Raw genomic sequence first — 26,455 nt, forward strand, 5'->3', positions numbered from 1 at the left:
TCTTCAAATTACTGATATATTTAAACATCCACGGTTTTGTAAATACATATTTTATTGCAGTTGTACGGAAAAAACAGGAAAAAATTCTACAGCAAAAGTAAATGTCTAAAATGTTATAATAATATAGAAAAAACAATAGTTTAAAAACTTAGCAAAACTCTTTTATATACAATCCGCAACACAGGGTGTAACAAATCTAAGTGATAATACGTTAGGGTGTATACGTGTTCCTAGTACAGAGTTCACTGTGAAAGTAGCAGCGCTGAAAGACCAATTTTTTTTCACTTTTGTATGGGGAAACTCGTTACGCTGGGGCGCTTGCCCTTACAAAAGTGAAAAAAAAAATATTTGTTCTTTCAGCGTCAGTCTATAACATCCTGTATTATAAGGAACACGTATACACCCTAAAGTATATTATACAGGGTGCAATTGAACCTACCTGCCAAATTTTTTTGGGGCAAGCTTCGTGCTCCATCCACACATAGGCCGCGCGATCAGTTCGCGCGGAGTTATAGGTTTTGATAATTATAATAATATGTAATAATTTTTATATGTAATAATTAAATAAATAATAAGTAGGTAATAAAATAATTACTTATATTATTTTAATATTATAAAATATTATGTAAAAGTGAGTTTATTTCATTGTTTGTTACGTTTTCTCGCCTTTTATTTATTTATTTCGAGAATACCGTTTAAAACTTTTTCTTGTCCACATTTACAAAGTAATTATAAGCTGTGAATAAATATACAGCTGCAGCTGTTAGCGACTCAACATCCATTTTGAATCCGTCCGCACATTGGCGCGATCCAAAGCATACTGAACGACCTTCCTATGTGTGGATTACTCACAAACGCCGTTGCAAGCGCACTGCCAACGCGTCTGCAGACGCGTTGGCCAACGCGTTAGCCTATGTCGAGAGCCGCCATAACACGTATTTATTTTGTTTGTCACGGCCCCCTCGGCCCTCGCGCTTTAATTAGTGTCTGTTACAATGTACCTTAACCACGATCGAGTGTTGTGAAATGTGGAGGTCCTACATTTTGAGTGGCGAAAGTTTCCGCGGAACCCAGCGACTGTACGAGCAAGAAAGCCTTCCTCGTCTTCGTAACAGCTGATTGATGATTCTTGAATGCAGCAGCTGTACCCTGAATCTGAATCGCGAAACAATCAAAGACTCGGATTATGGACAGTTCGCACTTCGCAACACCTGCACACGCCTAGCCAGCCTCAAAGACAAAGTTGCGCTTAACTAACTTTTAAAGTCTTAAAGACAATGTGCAAAACGCGCTAGACTCTGCTTAGAGCAAAACGGATTGCAGTTTTAACTATGTTAAGTGTAGACAAGATGAAAGTAAATAAGATTTAGAGGTGGATTGTTTTGATTTTTAATTAGTTGTACTGTGTATGTCGCAGCCGACTGGTTTAAATAGCCGTTCAATCAAACAGCTAGCCCTTTGACTGAACATCGCCATTCAATCACACGTCTAGCTTTCATATTGAATATTTTAGTCGCTCAAAACGTTTAACACTATAGCTGATTCAAAAGCCGCCGTCTAATTGAAGTAGTTCAGCGCGTACCGCTGCGGTGCTAGGTGCATTTTATTTATAATAAGGCGTCAACTAGCAGGTGTTTGTGGTTGTTTTTCGGAAAGAAAGTAGTTAATATATAAATAAAAATTGTGGAGGCACATAAGAGTGAATTAAAATTTCAACAAATATTCGAGGAGAAATTACGGGATTATGAAATAGATGGACGCAGCCTCCCCCGAAAGGGGGGTTCGGGAGGCACAGCCCCCCGTCAAAACAAAAACAAACACAATCCAGAAAGTCTAAAAGTTGGTTAGGTTAGGTTAGAACTTAGACCACAACGCAGAGGGAGACGAGCGAGCGCAGCGAGCGTGCTGCGGCAGCAGCCAGCGAACGCCGACAAATAAAAGGGAGGCTCGGAGGCGCAGCCCCCCGCCAAAACAAAAACAAACCAGTTGGCTAAGCGTCGTCTAGCTGTAGTGTTGAACGTTGTAGTCAACAAGTCGGCTAAACGACGTATAGCCGCGTGATTGAATGGCGTTGTTCAGTCAAAGGGCTAGCTGTTTGATTGAACGGCTATTTAAACCAGTCGGCTGCGACATGTACATAAGTTAATTGAATTTTATTAATACGCCTAAATGCAAAGGATGTGGTTAAGATTTATTATCTAAAGTGCTTATTTTTCGTGATTAAAAAGTTGTAATTTTCCATTCTTTTGATGTGTATCAATTAATTTTATTCTAAACATACGTCCTATACATTTGACGGACCTAGGTCCGTCAAAGTATGAAGGGAAAATTCGCAACTTATGATAATAACAAGAATGCAGTGACGGATTAGCCCTTAAACAAATTAAACAATTGCCTAGGGCATCACGTCTGAGGAGGCACCAGAAGAGTAAAGGTTCAAAGACCGAATCTAGTTGAGATACGGATAGGGATGGATTACTTAGGGCATCAAGTAGTCTTAATCCGTCACTGCAAGTGATTATAAAAGAAGAAATACGTGTATTTTTATTTGTAATTAGGATCAATATATCCAAATTTGGCAGGAAGGTTAAATTGCACCCTGTACTAACCTAACGTGCATAAAGATAATGAGACTTGCATATTCATTGTATCCGATTACCACACACAGCCGATTATCTCAATCGTCGGTTAACATGCACCTTAGATAAATGATTGGTCTCGCGCGCGCGCTCGACTAGATACCGCGCTGTATAGAAAACACAGATTCCCGAATGCGGCACCTCAATATTGTAGTGTGTGTAAAACAATGCACAAATATTGTTGTGTGCGTAGATAATCGGGTTCCCAGATACGTGACTGGTGCCCAATCAATGGGGAAAACTTAGTTGCTGTGGTCTTGTAATTTATTATTATTGTATTTTCAATCACCAGATAAACTTTACCATTGGAATAAAGTCCATTCGAAAAGAATGCGATACAATAACAACGTTGTTTAGGTCAACGAAATATAATGGGTACAATATTGATGAGAAAACAATACAAAAACAATGGTAGGAAGTTTAACGAAAGTTAAGAATGAGTCATAAAAAAGCAAATGTTAAATTTGTTTTCTCATTTGTTACTGTATTGTGTACTTACATAAAATATAAACTGTATTTAAGATTTTTATTATAATATGATACTCATAATTCATTTTTATTAATACACATTCATGATCCAGGAACTTTGAAAACTTTTTGTTCCGTTGGCGGGATTCGAACCAACTACCCTAGCTAGAGATTTTAATGCGCTCATCCACTCAGCCACTATGTATATATTTAAAAAATAAGATATAATAAATAAATAAATAAAAATCACAATCTCAGAAAAATTTGGGAATTTTTAGTTTATGGTAATTGGCAACACTGAACATCAAGCGGTACTCCGATTCGAATTTTCAGGTTTATATTATTTTTCTCTCCCTCCCTCTATTTCTTAGCAAGTACCCTCTATTTCTTAGCAAACACCCTCTATTTATTAGCAATTACCCATTATTTCTTAGCAAATACCGTCTATTTCTTTTCCAGGGGTCGCTACCCGCCTTACTCTGACGGCAAGCTGAACTTCATATCGTCGCTGACCAAGAAGCGCCAAGGAGTGTCCTTCAAGTACCTGCCATATTTCCTGACCTTCGCGATCGGGGTTGGGCTGTCTTACGGCATCTTCGCCTGGCAGAAGGTAAAGAAGTAATGGGCTACAGGGTGTATTGAAATTGATTCCATAAAGAGAGGAAAGTGACACAAAACAAACACATAATAATAAAGTTTCGATCACTTTTAGCGAGACGAAACTTTTCCAGTTTCGCCTACTTGCCAGATTGCCTTTTCCAGTTACGTAGTAGTGCATATTGTGTTATACCATTATCGAGTAATTCACTAAATGTGTGCGTGGATTTATAAAAAGTATGTGAGGCTTTTTCCGAGATTTTTTCGACGTGCTTTTATTTTCTTTACTTTATGGAATTAAGTTTTAATAAGCACATAATTATATTCATTTGTATATTATAATATTATGTTATACTTATAGTACAGTTAATGAAGGCAAAAATCAGGCACAACCTCCGATTTCGTTGAACCTCCATCGATTTGGATGAAATTTTGGAATTGAGTTATTGCAAAAACTTTATAAAACAAATTTTGCTTAAAATTTGTGTTTATCGATTTTTGCGGTTTTTTTTATTTAAAAATATTTCACCGCCGAGAAGGGTTGGCATCCACCCCCAGGGCAAAAGCGCAAGTTGGCACTATGTCACTTTTGTTTCTTAGGGTATCCCCCACCTACTCACCAATTTTCAAAATCGATGGAGGTTCAACGAAATCGGAGGTGAAAACCTTCAGTGACTCCACTATTTGCACGAAACATTTCATGGGGCGCTATGTTATATAATTCAAGCTTGTGAAATAAGTTTTAAGCTAAGTATTACGCACAGTATTTATATACTTAGCATCTATATGCACATAACAAGTTTTATATGTGTCGCATTGTAGATAAAGTCTAGCCATCAAACAGAAAAAAATTGATAGAGAACTTGACCTGATGAAACAAGATAGCATTGAATTCTTTTGCGAGTCAATTACAAACAGACTTTGGTCTCTATCAAATTTCTCACATTTCGGTGACATATGCCATAAACCATGAGTATTATTTTTTAATAGTTTATTCATTTTAATAATTCGTAGTGTCATCCCTTTCAAATCAATATAAGAAAAAAGGGATAACACTACGATGTTGCCACTTTTTAATTTCTTAACATTTTTGACAAACTATATTTGAATGTTTTCGCCATCTGCAAAAAAACGAAATAAACTAGAGAGAGTAGACTGAATAAAAACACATTTAAAATAGTCAAAACAGTTAATCTAAACTCTAAAGCATTAAGTATTATGTAGGGGGGGTGCTTAGAGGCTATAAACTATTGAAACTCATTACTTTTGACACTGTATTAATTTCTTATTAATATGTAGTTGTAAAAATAGTTTGTGTAGATTTTACTGAATATATTTTGTGTAAATTATTAGGCGTTTTATTTATAAAATATTTTTTTTCCTATGCCGAAAAACTGATTAAATAACTTAAAGTAGTAGGTCTGCCAAAATAATTATTTTATTTATTATCTATAGACTATATCTAAATTTTTTCATTAGTCTAAGTTTTGAATTTAATGGCAATTACAATAATAATACGACAAGTAAATATTTAATGGGAATAAAAGCATTTAAATATGCAAGAGCAAATAAATGAATTATGAATTATCTTCTGTTATTGAATGTCTCTGGGATTATGATTTTGAAGACCAAATACACCCCAAAGGTAATCAACACATTAAACATCAAACGTGGGTGGTTTGGAGGACGTGTGGAGACACGTGCTTAAACCACACCACCCGCCACCCGCGACGCAGGTAACATGCTCAAAAATCGCACGCCCGTCGATTTTTGAACATGCTCGAAATAAGCGTGCTTATTTGAGCATGGACACACGTGCTGGAAAGCACAACTGCTAGTTTTAAGCATGCTGCGTGCTTGAAATTAGCATGTGTAATTGTGTAACTGTACCTTTATGCCTAGTACCATCTTGCCTTAATTTTCGAGTTTTGTTTCAATGTAAACTGTCAAATTCCTTCCCATTCATTACATTTTACAATATTATGTTGCACAATGCACTTGTAAATCACATTCATCACGGTTTAACTAACAGATATACATACAACATACATGATTAGAAAAGGAATCATATTCGATGGTAGGTAAGATGATGCATGATGAATTTGGGTCACCAAATATAATAGAAAAATTTTATGTCACATCGGCGACGCGGCGAGGTGTACATTTTAGAACTTAAAAATATTTGAAAGAGGAAAATGCTCCGAGTCTGCGTTCATTCCACATCAAATTGATCCTTAGGGTCAATTTCAAATAGTAGCGCAGAGTCGAAGCGAAGCGAATTCCCAAAAAATGAACTCAGAAAATTTAACCTTAACTTCAGAGCGTAACGCTGCATACATTACTTCTGCGAGGCCAATCAGCGTTGGTCGAGGCTCGGGCGCATTCACGCGAATTCGCACGTATGCGCGCGTCTTTTTTAATTCTCAGAAGTAATAAAGTGCGCTAACGCTTTGGAGTTGAATGGTTTGAAGGTTGAATTAGTTATGTTCAGTTTTAATAATTCGATGCGCTTCGATTCTGCGCTAGTGTAAATTGATCCTTAGAGCGTTCCAGGGTTCCGTACCTGAAGGGTAAAACGGGACTAAGGTTTCGTAGTGGCAGTTCTTGAGATATTACAACCTGGTGACGAACTGCATCTCAAGAGTTACTCTTGAGATGCAGTTTGTCACCAGGACAGCTAGACACATAAAATTTAAAAAAGAATGATGGTTTTTGTATCGTCGCTATACCCTCCAACTATAAAAAGAGTATTTTTACGCAACGTTTAGGGCGACAAGGCTTTAAATGAACTTGGCGAAAAAAGAACTAACGCCATCATTATTATATAAAACGGCATTTTGACAGTTATTCTCCCCTTACCTGCAGCGCCCCCGCCCACGTTCATAAATAAGCGTTGTCGCACTGTAATATTTATCCGAGGTTCGCTATCTTTCTTTGTCATCTAACGTTTTCAATATGCCAAACGTATATTGAAAACGTTAGATGACAATGAACGTGGGCAGGGGCGCTACTGGTAAAGGAGAACTGTCAATAATGACGTTTTTGTATGATGACAGTGTTAGTTCCTTTTTTTGACACGTTCATATAAAGCCTTGTCGAGCTCTACATAATATATTCGCAGTCTAAATATATTTTAGGAAGGGAGACAATATAAAAAATCTATAGTCATGTGTATTTAATTCGTACCCGTTTATTTTTACAGGCTGCTTCGGGAGAATCGTAATCAAGACTGCTTCGTTTCAAAGTTGACCTACGTTATTGATGACAAATTCCAAAATTCTTAAATTAGTAACTGCGGGCCCCTAGACGAGCAATTATATTGCGAAATATCACGTATTGCGTAATATTATTGACCGTCTATGATTAATATTGAACGTCGCGCGCCTTCAATGTAATTGTCAAATAAACTGTTCAATAAAATTGAAGCGTGCTATTGCACAATACAATTGATCGTCTAGGGGCCGGCTATTATGCCTTTGCTAAGGTAAAATATTATTTCTGAAAAGAAATACTAGCATGAGATTGTTAAGCAAACCGTTTTGAACGTAGGTCGATATCTGTCGAACGTAAAATATTTAAGTATTCATTATATTAAAATAAAAAATATTGTGATAATATCCATTCCTGGTGCAATGAGTTATTATTTTAATAAAGGGTGTAAATAACATTAAGATATCAAAGTTTGTAAGATAGAAAGGTACTATATTTATAGCACGAGAGAAAAAGTCGAAAAGAGAATAAAAAAGAAACAAAAGAGAGGTTTGTTTTTAAAGTATGCAGGGTAAATAAAAACTTTGTCGACGCGACGGCGTAGCTACGTGCTTATTAAAATTGAAAATTTTTACGTTTGCAAAATTATATACGGTAAGTAATATACCTACAGTCTGTAAAAAATGATGAGACTACGATGTTACCACTTTTTAATTTCATGACTTTTTTGACAAGACTGTAATTAGCTGCCCGGCCAATAGGTAGCAACCTAAGTTCAGCTATTTTTTATTTATAAGCCTACACAGTACACCTTAAAAACATAATAATAATTGGTTTGTAATAAGGAATATTTTATTTTCCATGTACGCAGGCATTCTAGATTTTGGTTGTACTATAATAATAATTTCAAATCTTAATTCCTTAAACACATCGGCCTCTATATAACTTATGCTAGCTTTCTGAGGTTTTAAGACAGGAGTTAAATAAACTTGAATAGTCAAATAATATCAGAGAGCGGTCATAACTTAAAAAATAAAAACCTTTAAAACGCATTCCTGAAAAAATGCGATTTTGAGTTACAATGGTTTACGAAGGCGCCGTCTTAAAAAGGAGGTTAAATTGACAAGTGTACATGGGGTGTAAACTGTGAGCTGTGAAGCATTTCTAATTTGCACATTTTTTGGGTTCCTTACCCAAAGGGTAAAAACGGGAACCTATTACTGAGACTTCGCTGTCTGTCCGACTGTCTCCAGTCTGTAACTCAAGAACGGTAATAGCTAGAGATTTTAAATTTTCACAGATTATGTATTTCCGTTGCCGCTCTAACAACAAATACTAAAAACAAAATAAATTAAATATTAATAAATTAAATATTTAACAAAAATTTTTTGCTCGGTATCAATGATGACAACAGGTAGGCACTTGATATGTCTTGATATGTACACAAAATACTCAACTGTATTAATTTATACATTAACAATTAATAAGAAAATTTAAATAAAATAAATAATTAAGGGCGGCTTCCAATCAATTAACACTTTTTTTACTATTTTTGCTGTTTAATGGTACGGAATCCTTCGTGCGCGAGTCTAACTCGCATTTGGCCGATTTTTTTAACTTTAGGATTTTTTTACTGTTTTTTATTTTACATTATTTACGTAAGTTCATTGATTTTAAAATTTTATGTTGTATATTTTAGTCTCTACACACATGTTTTTATTGTTGTTGTATCTTCGTGCCTTAAATTAATGAATTTATTATAGAGTAAATAAATTATTTAACTGAAAACTTGTTTTAATTCTTATTTTTTAGGAGGAATAAACAAAATAATATTACCACGTTACTGCATTTGAAATGTATTTAAGAAAGAAAAAACAAAAAAAAAGAAACATAATAACTTCATATGAAAAATGTTTACCTACTGATTGTAATAATTAACGGATTTTACAAATTAAAATAGGGGTGTTAAATACTCCGTACACCCCAAAAAAGCTTCCACCACATAAAGCGCGTACGTATAATATATTGTTTTCTGTATTACCAGCTGGTCTCTGATATTACCTTATTTACAAAAAGCACTAGTTCTCGGTCCTGGGGGCCGGACCCCCTCCCCCCATTACTATCCATCTTACTTGTCCAATCGACCATATATTATAATAATAATAATAGCTCCCACACCGGCTTCGGTGACGGTGGCCGGTTTCATTGAAACCAGGCGAGCTACGCAGGAGTAATTTTATAGTGCCCAAGTATGTGCGCAGTACACAAGAGCACTCTCTATTCCTTTACTCTCATAACCCAGTGGGACGGACGACCGACACGGCTGGCGAGAGATCAGGCGCAGGACCGACTTTTTACATGCCCATCCGACGCATGGATCATCTTACTTCTCAGACAATCAGGTGATCAGCCTGCATATTTGGAAACCTAACCAAACTTGGAAATAACAAGTTTCCAACGCGGGAATCGAACCCACCACCTCCGAGTCAAGAGCCGCGCTCTATACCACTAGACCACGGAGGCGTTATACTAGGTATGTACCCACCATACATTAGGTATGTACCCACCGATTTTCATCGGCGAGGTACATGTATTTTTTTCTATTTACAATATAATAATAATTATTATACTGTGGAGCGTGTCCGTAGGCAGAGTGGGTATTTAGGCTGCTGCAGAACCCTTCATGGGCGAGTTTCCAACTCGCATTTGGCCGCTTTTTTACGTTAGTTACGCCCCCTTATCACAGCTATATAATACGCCCGTGATATCACGTGTTTCAAGCAATGTCTGTTATAGCCCGGCCGCACATTGTCCGAAATTTCTGATCAGAAACAGTTAAACGTCCGCACTGTCTCTTACATTTTGTACTGAGCCGATTGAGCTCGAACTCGCCGTGGCGGTCCGGCAAAATTCAACTGTTTCTGACCAGAATTCGGACAATGTGCGGCCGGGCATAATCTTCTTTATACATAGAATAATATAAATATAAAAGTACTTTTTGAGGATTTTTTATCCGAACTATTATAAATTCCGTAAATCATTCAAAAGCTCACAACACGAATACTTGTGCTTCTAATTTTCTAAAAAAAAAAAATTGTAATAGGAAAAGAACTCATACAATTTGACCAATCACAATTGACTTTTAGGTTGACATTACTATTTTACGTCATCTCATTAGCCGATAGAACTGTCAAAATAGTGAGTCATACGTCACTTATAAAAACTACTAATGAAAACCTGCCTATGCGTGTAATATTTGACAATGGCAATAATTTTTCAAAATTTTAATTCAAATTCTGAAAATACTCCAAAAAACTAGAGGTTTATGAGAATTCTATATTACCGAATAATAACAGAAATAGCGAAACTAAACAGAAACTAATTTTATTCAGTTAATAAGGTATAATGATAACTTACATTTCAAAAACATATTCTGTTTTTAGTTATTGCAATACCGCAGTGTGAACGAAACGAAAGTGCTTGTGATGAGCTAAGACGAATAAAAAAGTGTCGATAGGTCAAAATTCTGCAGAAATTAGCCAGATTCTTCAGGTATCTACAAATAAAATAAATAACCACCCTCGCATGTGAGGGTACTATGTGGTGGTGCTGTTCTTCTTCCGCTAGTTCAGGTGCTTATTCACATTTGAGTGCTCGTCTAACAACTCCCTTCCCATACTCCTATTACGGCGGCCATATTTATAAGTCACGAAAGGCGTTGACGCTCATCGTAATAATCTGCGTTGTAATCTTTTCCAGGACCGATGGCTGCAATACGCAAGAAATTAGTGATCGTAGGTGACGGTGCGTGCGGTAAAACATGCCTACTAATCGTGTTCAGTAAAGATCAGTTCCCGGAAGTGTATGTGCCGACCGTGTTCGAAAATTACGTCGCCGACATCGAGGTGGACGGCAAACAGGTGGAGCTGGCGCTGTGGGATACCGCCGGCCAGGAGGACTACGACCGGCTGCGGCCGCTGTCCTACCCCGACACGGACGTGATACTCATGTGCTTCTCCGTGGACTCGCCCGACTCGCTGGAGAACATCCCGGAGAAGTGGACGCCCGAGGTGAAGCACTTCTGTCCGAACGTGCCCATCATCCTGGTGGGCAACAAGAAGGACCTCCGCAACGACCCGGCCACCATCAACGAGCTCCGCAAAATGAAGCAGGAGCCGGTGAAGCCGCAGGAGGGCCGTGCGATGGCGGAGAAGATCAATGCCTTCGCCTACCTCGAGTGCTCCGCCAAGAGCAAGGAGGGAGTCCGCGAGGTGTTCGAAACGGCCACCCGCGCCGCGTTACAGGTCAAGAAGAAGAAGAAGACTAGGTGTTCTCTTCTGTAATTGTGCCGTTGTCGGAAGAACTCTGATTTATGAATCGTTCGCATACTGCCTGATGACTTACGTTTGAAACGACTCGAACTCTGCAGTGGCGACGTCGGCCACACAGTGCTTCCTTCCGATACTGACAGCTGACAGCGAGTCGCCTGCACGCACACCCACTCAGTATTCGTGTGGCTATACTTTCACGATTGGTACTTGTTTATATTTTATAGATTATCTATAAAGAGTAAGTGTATTGCCTTAACAGATTGTAGTCGGGGCGAGGTGGACGCCTCTGGGGTCCGTGGGAATTTTCGTGCTATTCTATCATGTTATACAATTTCAAGTAGCATTTCTTCAGCGTATAGAACCTCGTCCGATGTCTCAGAGAGACTATTATTTAGTTTGATATTTTGTATTTTAATTTTTTCAATAAAATAGTGATGTATAAATTGTGTAGGGTGTTTATTTGACACGGAGTGCGAGCCCCGTTCTGACGCAGACAAGTGCCTGTCAGCTAGACGAGTCCCTGAGACGTTCTATCTACGGAGGGCAGTCTTTTGTAATCTATTGTTGTGTGAAATTTTAACTTCCATATGATTATATTGCATGCTAATATAATTTATTAGTAATAAAGGAACCCCATGTTTTAACAGTTCTTTTCTAGACTTTTTGACTTTTATAAATTTAGTATCGCATTTATAAATCAAAGGTTTCTAGAATGGGGAAAGTATTTAAGTTAAATCCATACATTTATGTTATTTTTTTATTAGTATTGTAAGTACAAAATTATCTTTCAAATATACATGAATTAAATAATTTTGACCTCCTTTTTATGACTGATGTTTTGGAGATGCTACAATGACAAACTTATATAAATTTTGAGCTTTCTATTTAGGAACTCCTTGTCACATTCAACAGCTGTAGTGGGTTGAACCTTCTCCTCGGGGTCATCATCAGGTGTCTATGCTCCTCATGTGCCTTTGTACAGTAGGGGACAGCAGTACCAATCGGCAGGAAGTTCTCAAAAACTCCAATGTCAGGTGACCAGTCGGCATACACGAAGCAATTGATGGAACTGAGCTGGTCCCTCGGTACTGGTGTCACTATGTACATTAGCTCCTTTTCCACGTCCACTCCTCTTACGAGACCTGCAAATATGTCACACTATTTATTCTTATCAGTTAATCTAATGTTAAATTATATTGCTCGTTGATAACATATGATATTAACAGTACTTTGTGCTTTACATTTGAGTCACTGTAATACCATGGAGGAGAAAATTGTTTGTTTCCAACTAATTGCAATGTGATTATCAACTTATTATAAAATAGTTATATATTACAAAATAGTTAGTTTACAATTTGTGTCAAGTAGATTGCAATAAGAATGCAAAGGTTGAACAGACACAATTTTTTCGTCCATGTCCACTATGCTTACTTGTTTACTTGTGTCACTTTATTGTTAAATACACTGTCTCATTAATCATCATCACTACACAAAACTAACTGCAAATAACCTCCATTAAGCTGAATTGGAGTCGTGAACTTTTTGTCCATTTGTGTAAATTAGCATTAGATTTCACAATGCTTGTGACATGTATTAATAATATTATAGTAAAATAATTAGTTTGTATGTAGGGAATCTCTGAAGTTTTCTAAAACATTTTAACCTTGACATTGGCTTAAGGACAACGCTTGCTCAGTGTTTACTAGCAAGGCTTTCTTACTGATGAAATATCTACAATAATTTGTTCAAACTTGATATTAATGATAATTTGAAGAGCCTGTCAGTTACAACACAAAAGAAGTCCACTAACTAAAAGCACAGTCTGCTACTTTAGTGCCATGAAATCATTTATTAATGACACATCTGCAACTATCTAAAATGAGAAGGCTGATTTTCCTTAAGATGTTTAATTTGAAGTTTTAAAGTTAGTATTCACAGACATATCCAGTGAGTCATGACTCATGATGTTACACTCCAGACTGGTTCAAACTATGAGACCAGTCATAAATTTTACATAATACGAAGTTTGACTTGTCTGGTGGTTTATGACCCTATGTTTCATACATATTAACATTTTAATTACAGTTAATCAAGTCAACTTACCATTGCCGTGACACACCAAAGGTTTATCAGACAAAATAAACACTCTGGAGTTATCAGCCTGCGCTTGGGCACACAATGCCACAACTTTTCCATTAATCACCTTCAGAATGTTCTCCCTTTTAATTTTCACATTGGATCCTACAGCCATCTTGGACAGACTGACTCTGTAACACACGTGTGAGCATATCAAATAATATTTAGCCTACTTATTTTATTAACATGTAATTGTTTCTAACAGCTGTGACTTGTGAGTAATATTTTACAGTAATAAGTATTTTTCTTATATGATTGTTAAATGTATGTAATAAATACATATTATATACCAGAACTTGATACTTAATCTCGTAGTGGCAAACCTTACTCTTGGTTGAATACAAAAATACATGGGAACTGTCTATCCAAGGTTGATCTACTACAGTTTAGAATGCAGAGAGTACAATGGGTTCAATTCCCAGGCACATATTGTGTAATTTTAGGCCTTTTATTTTTTATACAGAACTAGAGATTAATAAGGGTCAAAGCATTTTATGGATATTGCTATCTAAGTATATTACATGTAACAATAAGTCATTCATAGAATGAAATGGGTTTATTTATTTTCATTAGTCACCTTATGATTCATAACAAAGATAATTATTATTGGTATGATGGCATGGGAGACAATTTGAAAAGTCGTCAAATGCAATTAAAATAGTATGAAGAAGAATATGGTAACGAGTTCAGAGAAAATATAAGTTCTCAGGTCAGTTAACCGATTCAGTCAGAACTGATCATATCAAAGGGTTTTCGTGGTTGGATACCGCTGTCGATCCTGGCGACACAGGAGATACAGTGGTGGGAACTGGGAATGTGTGGTGGGCCAAAGCCCGTTAAAAAAATCTGTTAAATTTGCAGTGAATGACCGTGCGTTATTCGAGATCGTTCAAAGTGCCCTCCAATGTTAGCCATTGACATGTACGGATGGTTACCTTATCGCGAGACCAAAAGGTGAAGAACATGCTGGATAGCTGTATCTTTAATGGTTGAAGATGTAAGTAATGCCTGTTCTAGTTTATATTAATTACAAAAATTTCGTTATGTCTGAAATCTTGTTAACTACTTGCTATCAGAACTGCTAGATGAATACCTAGGTACATATAGGTACAGCGTAAATTTTCTTATTAGAAATAGGCCTTTGACTAGATCACTAGATAATTAGGAAGCATGCTTGTTTGTTTTGAAAAATATTTTATCTATAGTGTGACATCATGTATGCGTCATCGTTTTTAACGGAAATGACGACGCGGATATTGCAAGAAACTGGTTTGAACTTCAAACGAGTGACCTTATGTTCGTTAAAATATCTGGAGCTTACAGCTGCATAATTGCAATATTTGAGCCCTGTTCAAAGAACGAAAGTGGTCCTAGATCACAGAATACAAATTACTCACGGAGTCCTAGATCGTAAAACCAAGATGAAAACTAGTTAGATTTTTTGCCATTTCATAAGAATACCATTTTAGACAATAAACAGACTAGATCAACCAAGGTAAAAAGCTGTATTAAAATAGCAGATTGGGGCATAGGACAGAAAGTCCTAAAGTATAGCATGTATAGCATGTACAGCATGTAACACAGTGCATGTGTTACATGTTGTATGGTTAAAATACTGGTAGCTAGTTGTGGTCTAAGTAAGAAAAACTTACTTGTATGGTGTTATTGATAAGACATTTTCAGTTTTGTACAAGTTGACCAATTCACTGAAATACGCCAAATAATTCAGGAACCTCTCATCTTTTGGTGTCAGAGAGTAGCTGCTCTTTCCTTGTCTTGAGGATTCCTCAACCAATATGAATGCATAGTCCAAATCTTCTGGAAAACTCTGATATTTGAATATAAAATCTCTTTTATTATCTTGGAAATACCATTTAACTGTTTCCATATTCAAATACTGGTCGAAACACTTTTTTACTGCTTTTGAATTGTACTGGACTAGGTAGGTTGGTTTGACCATCATTATGATGAGTACCATTAGTTTCATGCCTAAGGCGTTTGTCATACCCATGGTGTTTATGAGCCATGGCATACTTTTGAAGTCGTCCCTGCTATTGCAGAAGAATACAAGACGTTGTACTGCACATATGTACCTCCTCAAATTGTCCATAGTGTTAATTATGCCTATATTCAACATGCTGAAATAAAAATTTAACACCATAAATCTAGATATTATGCTACACTATTGAGGTTAATTCCATGAAATATTAGTAATGGCTGCACTCTCATGTTATAAACGAGATGTTGTTGATGACTAGATCAGTATAGAAGTATTCATATAATTAGAAATAATTCAGATTGAATTAGTTTGTCTCTCTATAAGAGAGACAATAAAAAGTATCCTTGTTTAGGAACATAAAATATTTCCATTAAGTATAAAATATTATACTAACAATTCTGGTTTCTTCAAATGTGTGAAGTTTGGACCCAGCAGAGGTTTATTGACCACAGTAGCAGACAAATTCCCGGCCACGGTGAACTCACATTGTCCCGGGTCTAAGTCAATAACCAGCACAGGTCCTTTATCCAGCAGTTTGTTCACTTGGTAACGGAGGTAAGTCGACTTTCCAACACCCTTGCCACCACAAACAACACCTCGACTACAGGTCTCTGCAAAGAATTGTAAAATACAATTTATTGGTTTTATTCACAGCTTCAAGCGATAATACTAACAAAAAACCAACACAATGTGGTGACATAAGGCTTGTAATAAATAATTAGTATAAAATTATTTTTCAACAGAATTTGGCTCCAGGTTACTTTTCTATAAATTAATTTAATAGATAACTTACTTAAAGCAAGTTGTTGACTCTGGGACCAAATAGGGTTCTCCACAAAATATTTTCGTGGCCTCAGTGCATAAATGGTGCAGCCCATCTTATCAGATGCCTCATTCAGATACTGATCATTATGTTTGAATGGTTTCACAAAAAGATTTGACAATGTAAAGTTAGTCTCAACAAAGTTTTCACTTTGACTTTGTAACTGTTCCAAGCAGATCACTGCATCATTAGTGCCTAGATTAGTGACTATATTCTCAGCTTCGGCGACAGTCAGGCCAGACTTAGTTAATTTACCGAATAAACCATAGTAACAGTTTTCATTGGCTACAGTCTTTATAGTTTGAGCGTAACTGTAGTATGGTGCATATAAATTATAAGTTTTATCTTGTAAAGTGTAACCAAACACTTCAACTTTCCCGCCTAAAGCTTGTATCCTCACTTTCCCCTGTACATACAACTCCATTGGATGTTTCAATACAATGACACATTTATTAGATGTGTAGAAAATATTTAGATTCTTCAGGAGTTCTTCATCTGTGTTTTGTTCTATGTTGTGTTGTGGTGATTCCATAGTGGTTTCTAATATATTTATACTATCATCACACAGTTCTGATGATTCTAGGTCAACTATGTCATCAACGGTGAGTTCCTCATCCAACTCGGGCACTAAGCTACTAGCATCTTCCTCTGTGTGTACTACTACATCCATGTTTTCTTCTGTAAATATATCTGTGGGGGCTGAAACTGTTTCCCCAGTCTCTAGTGACAAGTTCTTGTTAGTGGAATGTTTGTAGTCACCTACAACTTCATCAAAGCTTTGGCAAGGCATGTCAGCTGCTAATATTGAAATAAATGGTGGTGAAGTACATTCATTTGCAGAAACATCATCTGCACTGTCTGAATTTTCAGCCTCCTCCTCAATATCTTGTAATATCTGTCTATCAAAGTTTGACATCCTGTTTTCTCCAATTATTCTCTTTTTCTTGGTGTTTGATAAATCGCTTACACTTTCTACTTCAGATGCAGTGTTAAAATCATCTCTTATTTGATGTTTTCTTTTCATTTCCTTTCTATTTAATCGGGAAAGAATCTTTTCCGCCAGTTCACCATTGGGGTCAAAAGATTCGGAGCATTCTGATGAAGTGTCTACATAGCTGCCGAGGGAGGCTTCGGCTTCACTTAAAACAGAGTTGGAATCGTCTTGAGCATCATTGAATTCTTTTATAATAGAATCAGTTGAACTGCCACTTTCTGAGGAGGATTTTCTGTCATAACTACCTATAGTATTATCGTAATCTGCAGATGGCTTGTCGTCCATTTCCTCCGTGTTATTGTTACTCTGACCGAGTTCTTCTTCATCACTGGAGTTGGTAATATTGAGGTCAGAAAATCCACTAACAGACGAAGAATCATCAAAATCGGTATTAACATTAACGGAGTCTTTAATCATTTGATTGTTGCTATTCTTATAACCATACAACATTTGTTTAAACTGCTTTTTTATGACTTCAGACTTCTTTTCTTTCGATGCGTCCTTTACTACGTGCGCTTTTTCAAAGAACTCCATTATGCACCAAAGAAATTTTTACACTTATGCAAACTAAGTTATTGTATTAGTAGACGTTCTAAATTTTACATACTTCTTCATAAAATCGTAAATAACAACGTTTTCTTTTCTTTTAAAAGTCTGGCTAGTGAAAACATAACCTAAAAACACATACTGACATTCGAATTTCGAAAATTGTTATGACATTTGTTTTTTTTCACAGGACACAGATGTCATTACAACCACAGATAAGTTTAACAACAAAGTCCAATCATGGTCCAAACTCCAAGAAAAGTGCTAGTGAACAATAGATGGCGCTTTCTTTTAAGCTTCGTGCAACAAAGTTTTGCTGATTACAATTTACAGAACCCTAAAACGGAACCCTAACCAGCTGATTTTTAACCTTGTCCTACAAATAAAACAATCCATATTTTAGGACCACCAAGTCAAAGTATGAAATCCTTCTTATCTCTGTTAGCTATCACTTTCGAGATTTTTCGAAAATAAAAATGTTGTTCGTTTTATCAAAATGTAGCTACGCACAAAAAATTAGCTTATTAGTACTTATTCTACTTAATCACAAAAAAATTTGATCTAGGGCTCCATGGCGCTCGAGTGACTAGACAATTAGCACCTTCCCCTTCCCTTATCCCTACTACTAGGCTACTACATAATCCAAATGGTAATCTACTCAACACAACTGTACACGCTCGAAATCAAAATTATAATAGCAGCGCTAAATGAGATGGGCGCACGCGACGCGTGCCCGCTCGCGGATTCGTGGCCCACGGCGCGCGGCGGTCTTCCGACGCGTGCGCCCGTGTTGCGTTGGAACTTGGACCTAAAATGGTACTATTCTTATAGCGCTATTCTGAAAGTACTGTTATCATGAAGCGTGACGAAATGAAAGTCACTATGAAATTGTTTTGAGATTGAAAATGCGCTGTTCATCCATGTAATTTTTTTTATTGAAAAGGTTAAGGCTGGTTCTATCGTTAAGCGTTTCGGCAGCGCCGTTGGAGCGCCGCGCGTTCGACGATGTATGGGGGTGGTAGCGCGTTTTAAAGTCGCGCGCTTGAGCGGTGCCGTTCGTCCATACGTTTGCAGCTTCGAACGCGTGCGCTCCAACGGCACTGCGAAACGCTTAACGATAAAACCATCCTAAAATACAACAAAAACAAGCTTTTAACCAATACATTTTATTAATATATAACCACTGCATACTCCTTGATACATACGCTTGATTGTATTCACATTCATAGTCCTTACAGTACACTACACATCCAACGGAGATGGAACCATTGGGCCCGCTCAACTTAAATTATACTGCATTTACATTATAAATATTGAAGTATAATCTAGAATCAAGTAGCTAGTTTATTTTTTTATTGCGCCTGGAAGGTGGAAAGGAAGTCTGTGACGATCTTCTTCAGGGCAGCGTCAGACTCGGGGGTGATCTGTCCGTCCTTAGCGATGGTGTTGAGAAGGCTCTGGTGGCTGGTCTTGATGTGCTGGGTGAACTCCTTCTCGAAGGCAGTGATCTTGGTGGGGTCCAGTTTGTCGAGGTGTCCACGTACACCGCAGTAGATGATGGCAACCTGGAAACATTTGTTTTTTTTTTAGTCAAATTTAAAAGCTGTAGGTTTACTGCATTGGATTTTTGACAGCATCCATTGTTATAAAAATCCAAACAAATACTGAATCCTTAAAAGATTTATAACAACATTAAACAATGTTATTTTAATGACTCAATGAAGCTTTTAAAATTGACATCAGTATAATTTCAATCAATTTCGCTGCATTTAACGTATGTAAATTAATAGTTTGTCAAAGGTCAAGCACGTAATGTTACATAATATCTTACCTGTTCCTCAATAGCCATTGGCACATACTGGCCCTGCTTGAGGAGCTCAGTCAGACGCATACCGCGGTTGAGCAGCTGCTGTGTGGCGGCGTCCAAGTCGGAACCGAACTGGGCGAAGGCGGCCACCTCACGGTACTGAGCCAACTCCAGCTTCATGGAACCGGCGACCTGGGTGAAAAAAAAATTGTCTATGGCTTCGAAATTCAAAAAGTGTCATTTTTTTAAAGTTAAAATTCAATAACAGTGACATAAAAAGTCGGATCCTAAATTCTACTCAAATTTTTGCTTTTAACTCTCAAGTTATTCCTGTTTTAAAATTAAAAATTGTAAATCTTAAGTTCAAGTTACCTGTTTCATGGCCTTGGTCTGGGCAGCGGATCCTACACGGGATACGGACAGACCGACGTTGATGGCCGGTCGGATACCCTTGTAGAACAGCTCAGTCTCCAAGAAGATCTGTCCGTCGGTGATGGAGATTACATTGGTGGGAATGTAGGCAGACACGTCACCGGCCTGGGTCTCGATGACGGGCAGAGCGGTGAGGGAGCCACCGCCAAGCTTGTCGGACCTGAAATTGCAATGATAATTATCAAAAGCTTGCTCTCCCTCAGAGGCGCGCACATTCCGCATTCTCTTGCGCGATTCTTTCATAGCTCGTGCACGCTGTTTCTTTGTAGGCATCATGCTTGTGTTACATAATATTATGCAAAAGGCGATATGCATCTACAGCAACACTAGCACTTTGCGCGCGCACTTTCATCAAGTGTTGCTTATAGTGCGAAAAACGCGACTTTATACAATTTAATTACTATATCGCGACCAACATCAAGTATAAACTTAATGTGTCCTTTTGCTACAAGTTAACTTTTTATAGTGCGAAAAAGTATGGTATTGTCATATGTACACATAATATACGACAATGATGTGACAATAAACAAATAATCTCTTAAAAACAGACTGGACAAACTTTAAATCATAGGTGTATCATGCATCACGCATCTAATAAACTGCTTAGTGTGCTTATTGATATAATAATATGTCATTCTTTTCTATACGTACATCTTAGCGGCACGCTCGAGCAGACGGGAGTGGAGGTAGAACACATCACCGGGGTAAGCCTCACGACCGGGAGGACGACGCAGCAGCAGAGACATCTACAAACATCAGTGTTACTCAGTAAAAAAACTTATAACCTGTATACACTCAACAAAAAAAAAGTCGCTACACCACACTTTTCAATGCGAGAGAGAGAGAGAGAGCTGTCTCTCTCTCTCTCGCATTGAACAGTGTGGAGAGAAACACGCGTGTGTGACGCGACACACGACACTTTTGTGTCGTTACAACTTTTCGTGTAGTCCCCTTTCGCAACGCAATATTCTTTCAATTATCTAATCGCTTTACAACATCCTTTTCTCGGAACATGTTAGTGAAGGCGCATATCCACTTGGTAACATTTGGAGATTAATATGTAGCTAACGAGTTTAACAATAAACATTAAATTTTTCGTTTAGTTAAAATGTTGAAAATAAGCATAGAACTTTTGTTTAACAGTGTTGCCAATTAAAAAAATATTAATATTACTGACCACGCGTCAGCTGACTGAACATTGCCATGTTCATAGTGCCACATATGGGCATTTTCCAAAAAAAGGGTACCCCTGGTTTTTAGGCTGTTGCTTCAATAAAAATGGAAATTACTAAAAATATTCTGTAGAAGCACGCGTTAAAGTTTAAATGTGCGTAAAAATAGTTTATTTCCTTCTTAGTAAATATAATATATCTTAAAAATAACTTAATTTACTGCCCAAAAACACTATCTTTAAAAATATTCGAAATTCGAGACCCGCCTGACACGTAAGTTTGGTGACGGTTTCTCTAATTAAATCTAAAATTATATCAAAATACTTAATAGTTTGCTTATTAGCAACACATAAAACCGAAAAATACAAGTCGCCATTTAAAATTTGCCAGTTGGCCTGAAACGCTCTGATGAGAGGGTGTTTTTGTGGTGATGAGGAACGGTTCGTTTTTTATAACATTTCTTTTGCCTTGCAACCGTTTTCTAATTAATTAAATGTTATTCAGCACAGTGTTCACACTTAATTTGACTAGTTAACTAAATGTATCCAAGATACTGTTTTAAGAAAACATTGGCCGAAAAAGTTTGTTTTAGCACAACTTGTCACCAAATCGAACTTAAAAATGTCTCGTGTAATAATGTGTTCCAATTATAAACATTACTCTTAATATTTTCTAACAGCTTGTTGTGTCTGTCAACGATTAAAAGATAAAAACCGGTAAACAAACAAAATATGAAACCATTAAATCACTACCTCAGTCACTATTTTAATATTTTTTGATAAAAAGCAATAATCTTTTACTGTACTTTTTATATTTTCTTATTCTTAAGACTATAAAGAATTTATAGAAACCATAAAATTAATTAAAAACTACACTTAAAAAAAAATCTCGGTTTTTGATCAGGGTACACTTTTTTTGGAATTTGGAATTATGCCCATATACTGTTCCTGGCAATAGGGAGATTCTGTATAATAACTCACTTGACGGTAGGCCACGGCCTGCTTGGACAAGTCGTCGTAGATGATGAGGGCGTGCTTGCCGTTGTCACGGAAGAACTCTCCCATGGCGCAACCAGAGTAGGGCGCGAGGTACTGCAGGGGAGCGGCGTCGGACGCGGTGGCGGACACGATGATGGTGTAGTTGATGGCACCTGAGTGGTAAAGGGAGAGTTCAAGTACCATCGGAGAAATGAATTTATTGTAAGTTGGCACCTATGTCAATTGGTTGGATTATGTCAACTTAAGGTAAGTCATCATCTGTCGGTTGGGTTTGACCAAACACGACCAAAATACGTAGGTCCGCCATCTGCCTACGAATAAACTTCTCTGATATTACATTGTTGACTTATTATAATACATCCTTAAACAAGCCTATAGTGTGGTGAATAGCACTAGAATAAAGATGTGCTTTTTAGTATATTATATTATCTTTATATTTTTGTAATTTGTAGCCTTCATTAGCCTTACCAGCATCAGTCAACCTCTTCACGATCTGGGCGACGGTGGACCTCTTCTGTCCGATGGCAACGTAGATGCAGTACAGCTTCTTCTTCTCATCGTCTCCCTTGTTGAAGCGCTGCTGGTTGATGATGGTGTCGATAGCCAGGGCGGTCTTGCCGGTCTGACGATCACCAATGATCAACTCACGCTGACCACGACCGATTGGTACGAGAGAGTCCACAGCCTTGATACCTGGGAAAGAAAGAAAAGTTTATTTTTGACATTAGAAATAATTACGTAATATTTTTTCTTTCTTTCTGTCATTATATATTCGCTACGATAAATCTCAGTTACGAGGATAAACAGTAACTTGAACCACAAATAAATATTTACATGAATAAAAAAAAAAGGAATTCTTCATAAAATTAATGTAAAACTTACCAGTCTGCATGGGCTCGCGCACAGACACACGGGGGATGATACCGGGGGCCTTGATACCGACACGCATACGTTCCTTGGTTCCGAGGGGGCCCTTGCCATCAATGGGGTTACCCAGGGCGTCGACTACTCTACCGAGGATCTGTTCACCGACTGGCACATCCACAATGGCACCGGTACGCTTGACGATGTCTCCCTCCTTGATCAGCTTGTCGTTACCGAATACTACAACACCAACATTGTCGGGCTCCAAGTTAAGAGCCATACCCTGAAGAGACAAAAAACAATAGTTAAAAATTTGATAATACAGAAAATATGATAAGCTTATAAGCAAAAAACTTGATTATGTAATAGATGACTTCTGAAAAAGTCATCACAGTGTGATACCTTTTTCATAAGTTGAAGATGAACTAAGAATTTAGAAATATTATACTTACAAAAAAAATTATTTCTCAAAATCAAGTAATTACATCTCACCAGTTATTTAGTAAGAAATATCCTGTATATTATCCTATATATCTGATATTTATTTCTTTCATCAAAATCGAATTAAATAAACCAGGCCTTTTGATTAACAAGGCCTCCAAAAAATCCTTGTGTTCTTGGCATTCAATTTTTTTTATTTAATCAATTCAATCACCTTATTTGAGAACCATAATAATAATAAGCTTTTTTTATTATCTCTTACTACAAGTTTTTTCATTTTCTTCTAATCTATACTAATATTATAAAGCAGAAGAGTTTGTTAGTTTGTTCGTTTGTTTGTTTGTTTGAACGCGCTAATCTCAGGAACTACTGGTCTGATTTGAAAAATTCTTTCAGTGTTAGATATAAGATAGCTCATTGACCGAGAAAGGCTATAGGCTATATTTTATCACGCTAAGACTAATAGGAGCGAAGAAATAGAGGAAAATGTGGAAAAAACGGGGGAAATTATATGAAAGGGCTTACATGAACGCACTAATCGAAGAAACGGGGGAAATTATATGAAAGGGCTTACATGAACGCACTAATTTTAGGAACTACTGGTTCGATTTGAAAAATTCTTCCAGTGTTAGATATAAGATAGCTCATTGACCGAGAAAGGCTTTAGGCTATATTTTATCACGCTAAGACTAATAGGAGCGAAGAAATAGAGGAAAATGTGGAAAAAACGGGGGAAATTATATGAAAGGGCTTATTTGAACGCGCTAATCTCAGGAACTACTGGTTCGTTTTGAAAAATTCTTTCAGTGTTAGATAGCCTATTTATCGAGGAAGGCTATAGGCTATATTTTATCATGCTAATACTAATAGGAGTGAAGAAATACAGGAAAATGTAAAAAAATCGGGGGAAATTATATGAAATTGCTTATTATCTTGAGAACTACTGGAGCAACTTTTATGTTATTTGGCAAACATGATGAATAGACTATGTGAAGGGACATAGGCTATTTTTTGCGGAAAAATGTACAGTCGCGTAAAATTGATAAATGACACAAGCGGAACATCTACTTATATAAATAATAAAATCGTAGGAAAGTCAATTCTGTACATTGAATATTTTTGTACAATAAATAATACTTGGGATGTGATCTATGCTAACGCGGACGAAGTCACGGGCAACAGCTAGTTATATAATATTATACATATAATGCTTTTAATCTATATAAGGGCCGCCTATAGCGGTAAAAGCCTCCTCCAAGCCTTCCCTATAGCCCTTTGAGGTCTAAAGGGGATTTATATGTGAATAGTTACTGAAGTAAAAATAGAAAACATGGAGATCCCCCCAGGCGATGGATAGACGATATAAAAAAGATTGCAGAACAGCAAACGATCGATACACCTGGAATATTATGTTGGAGGAGGCCTATGCCGCCAACAGATAATAAATAAAAATATTTAGCTAAGATTATAATTAAATAAACATAAAAAAATGACATGTAAAATGTGTTATCTGAATAAAGGATATTATTAATATTATTAATCACTGAAGTGTTATCAATACTCATGTATGAAAGTATTGATTTAACTGCTTGTTTCCTGTTCTTTTTCACAAAAAATATTTAGACTTTTTTTTTATTCAATTTTTTTTACGAGGCTTAAAATGCACTTGGCATCTAAATTTATAGACTTTATAAGAGACTTACCTTAAGACCGGAGGAGAATTCCACCATCTCCTCGGCCTGGATGTTCTTCAACCCATAGACACGGGCAATACCGTCACCGATGCTCAACACGCGGCCAGTCTCTTCCAAGTCGGCCTGAAAACATTCAAGCACACCTTTTATACATAATGTTACATTTGTATTATAAAAATCACATTAATAATACAGGCTAATGAAAATTATTAAAAAGTAATATTTTCATCCTTGGCACTATTTGTTTTTTTTTTCATTTTCATTGAAAGGCCATTTTTCTGAAATAAAATATATTAGAAAATATAAAAATAAAGAAACCAATAAATATATTCATATTGTGAACTTTGACCAAAAAATCAAATTTTTGTTATAACCACTTAACATCCAAATCTTGATCAAATTCAGTCTTCTGATGAGACTGCATGTAAACACAAGTAACCTATGAATTTATGTAATAGGTAAACACAAAATCCTTCTAATTATAACCTGTATGAAAAAGTATATTTATGTAATAAGATGTATACCTTGGGTGCGGCACCGAGGATTCTCTCCTCCAAGATCTGGGAGATTTCGGCAGCCCTCTGGGTACATGAGACATGGAGTTTGCGAGAGGCGACTCCTACTGCTGGCACGGCGACCTTCGATACCTATAACACATATGACACTGTTTTTTTCTCTTTTTCACGGAATAAAGTGCTTACTTATGTAATATTCAGCATTTTCAACCGAAGTTATCAGCTTCTACGGCACAATTAAGGCATGCTATCTGTCAGAATCCCTCACCAACCTATGTTACATAACAAGAAGTTTTAAGAAATAAGATCTTTTAGGACTTGTAAAGCTGTTATAAAATGTTCAGATTGTCAAAATTTAGAAATCCTGCAGCGTTTTAGGTAGTAATTATATTAATTATTGCCTATATGAGCATGCCAAGGAGCCTTTGCCGCATAGCCATTTATACAATTTTGAAGACCAAATTATATCACAAATACAAGTTTTTGAGCAATAAATACCTGTGTGGCGGCGTTTGGTAAACGCCTGGCCACGGAGGAGGCCAAACGAGCAGACATCAGCGACATTTTCACAAATTTATCGAATTCTATCAGATATGAGGAACAGAAGGCCGTGATGTTCTTTGCTCGCAACTCGTCTCGATAATACCAAAGACAATACCGGATATGACATTATTGATAATTTTGTCTGGGGTTGCTTTCACGAAAATATATTTTTTTTGTCTATGGTTTTGGTACCATCTTGGTACCATGAACCATAGACTTAATATATACTGAACCATTATAATCTGC

The 26,455-nt window shown here is 36.8% G+C and overlaps 4 protein-coding genes across 7 annotated transcripts in view; 2 read left to right on the forward strand and 2 right to left on the reverse strand.

Moving 5' to 3' along the window:
* Positions 1 to 6,976, forward strand: part of LOC121737051 (aldehyde dehydrogenase, dimeric NADP-preferring) — a 54,809-nt gene extending 47,833 nt beyond the window's left edge. For all 3 annotated transcript variants that reach the window (XM_042128591.1, XM_042128590.1, XM_042128592.1), the window contains exons 10-11: positions 3,567 to 3,717; positions 6,907 to 6,976. In XM_042128591.1, coding sequence (XP_041984525.1) covers positions 3,567 to 3,717; positions 6,907 to 6,927 — 172 coding nt within the window. In that variant the 3' untranslated portion in view covers positions 6,928 to 6,976. The remainder of the gene's footprint in view (positions 1 to 3,566; positions 3,718 to 6,906) is intronic.
* Positions 6,977 to 10,331: 3,355 nt separating this feature from the next.
* Positions 10,332 to 11,691, forward strand: LOC121737064 (ras-like GTP-binding protein Rho1). 2 transcript variants are annotated; one of them, XM_042128607.1, is made up of 2 exons: positions 10,332 to 10,466; positions 10,674 to 11,691. In XM_042128607.1, the coding sequence occupies exon 2, from the start codon at positions 10,679 to 10,681 to the stop codon at positions 11,255 to 11,257; it is 579 nt and encodes a 192-aa protein (XP_041984541.1). In that variant the 5' UTR covers positions 10,332 to 10,466; positions 10,674 to 10,678; the 3' UTR covers positions 11,258 to 11,691. The 2 variants fall into 2 exon arrangements, with proteins under 2 accessions (XP_041984541.1, XP_041984540.1); XM_042128606.1 differs by having other exon boundaries at positions 10,356 to 10,546.
* A 297-nt stretch (positions 11,692 to 11,988) lies between these two features.
* LOC121737047 (polynucleotide 5'-hydroxyl-kinase NOL9) lies at positions 11,989 to 17,888 on the reverse strand. Its single transcript, XM_042128583.1, has 5 exons — positions 16,174 to 17,888; positions 15,775 to 15,991; positions 15,034 to 15,519; positions 13,349 to 13,512; positions 11,989 to 12,387 (listed from the first exon to the last, which is right to left on the reverse strand). Exons 1-5 carry the CDS (start codon positions 17,729 to 17,731, stop codon positions 12,131 to 12,133), a joined length of 2,682 nt encoding a protein of 893 aa, XP_041984517.1. The 5' UTR covers positions 17,732 to 17,888; the 3' UTR covers positions 11,989 to 12,130.
* Positions 17,889 to 18,893: 1,005 nt separating this feature from the next.
* On the reverse strand, positions 18,894 to 26,322 carry LOC121737050 (ATP synthase subunit alpha, mitochondrial). Its single transcript, XM_042128589.1, has 10 exons — positions 26,165 to 26,322; positions 25,676 to 25,798; positions 25,161 to 25,274; positions 23,035 to 23,299; positions 22,621 to 22,845; positions 22,135 to 22,304; positions 20,634 to 20,728; positions 19,923 to 20,142; positions 19,575 to 19,742; positions 18,894 to 19,308 (listed from the first exon to the last, which is right to left on the reverse strand). Exons 1-10 carry the CDS (start codon positions 26,228 to 26,230, stop codon positions 19,096 to 19,098), a joined length of 1,659 nt encoding a protein of 552 aa, XP_041984523.1. The 5' UTR covers positions 26,231 to 26,322; the 3' UTR covers positions 18,894 to 19,095.
* Between the last annotated feature and the right edge of the window lie 133 nt (positions 26,323 to 26,455).

Source organism: Aricia agestis, chromosome 20 (genome assembly GCF_905147365.1).
Source record: "Aricia agestis chromosome 20, ilAriAges1.1, whole genome shotgun sequence".
NCBI classification, from domain to species: domain Eukaryota; kingdom Metazoa; phylum Arthropoda; class Insecta; order Lepidoptera; family Lycaenidae; genus Aricia; species Aricia agestis.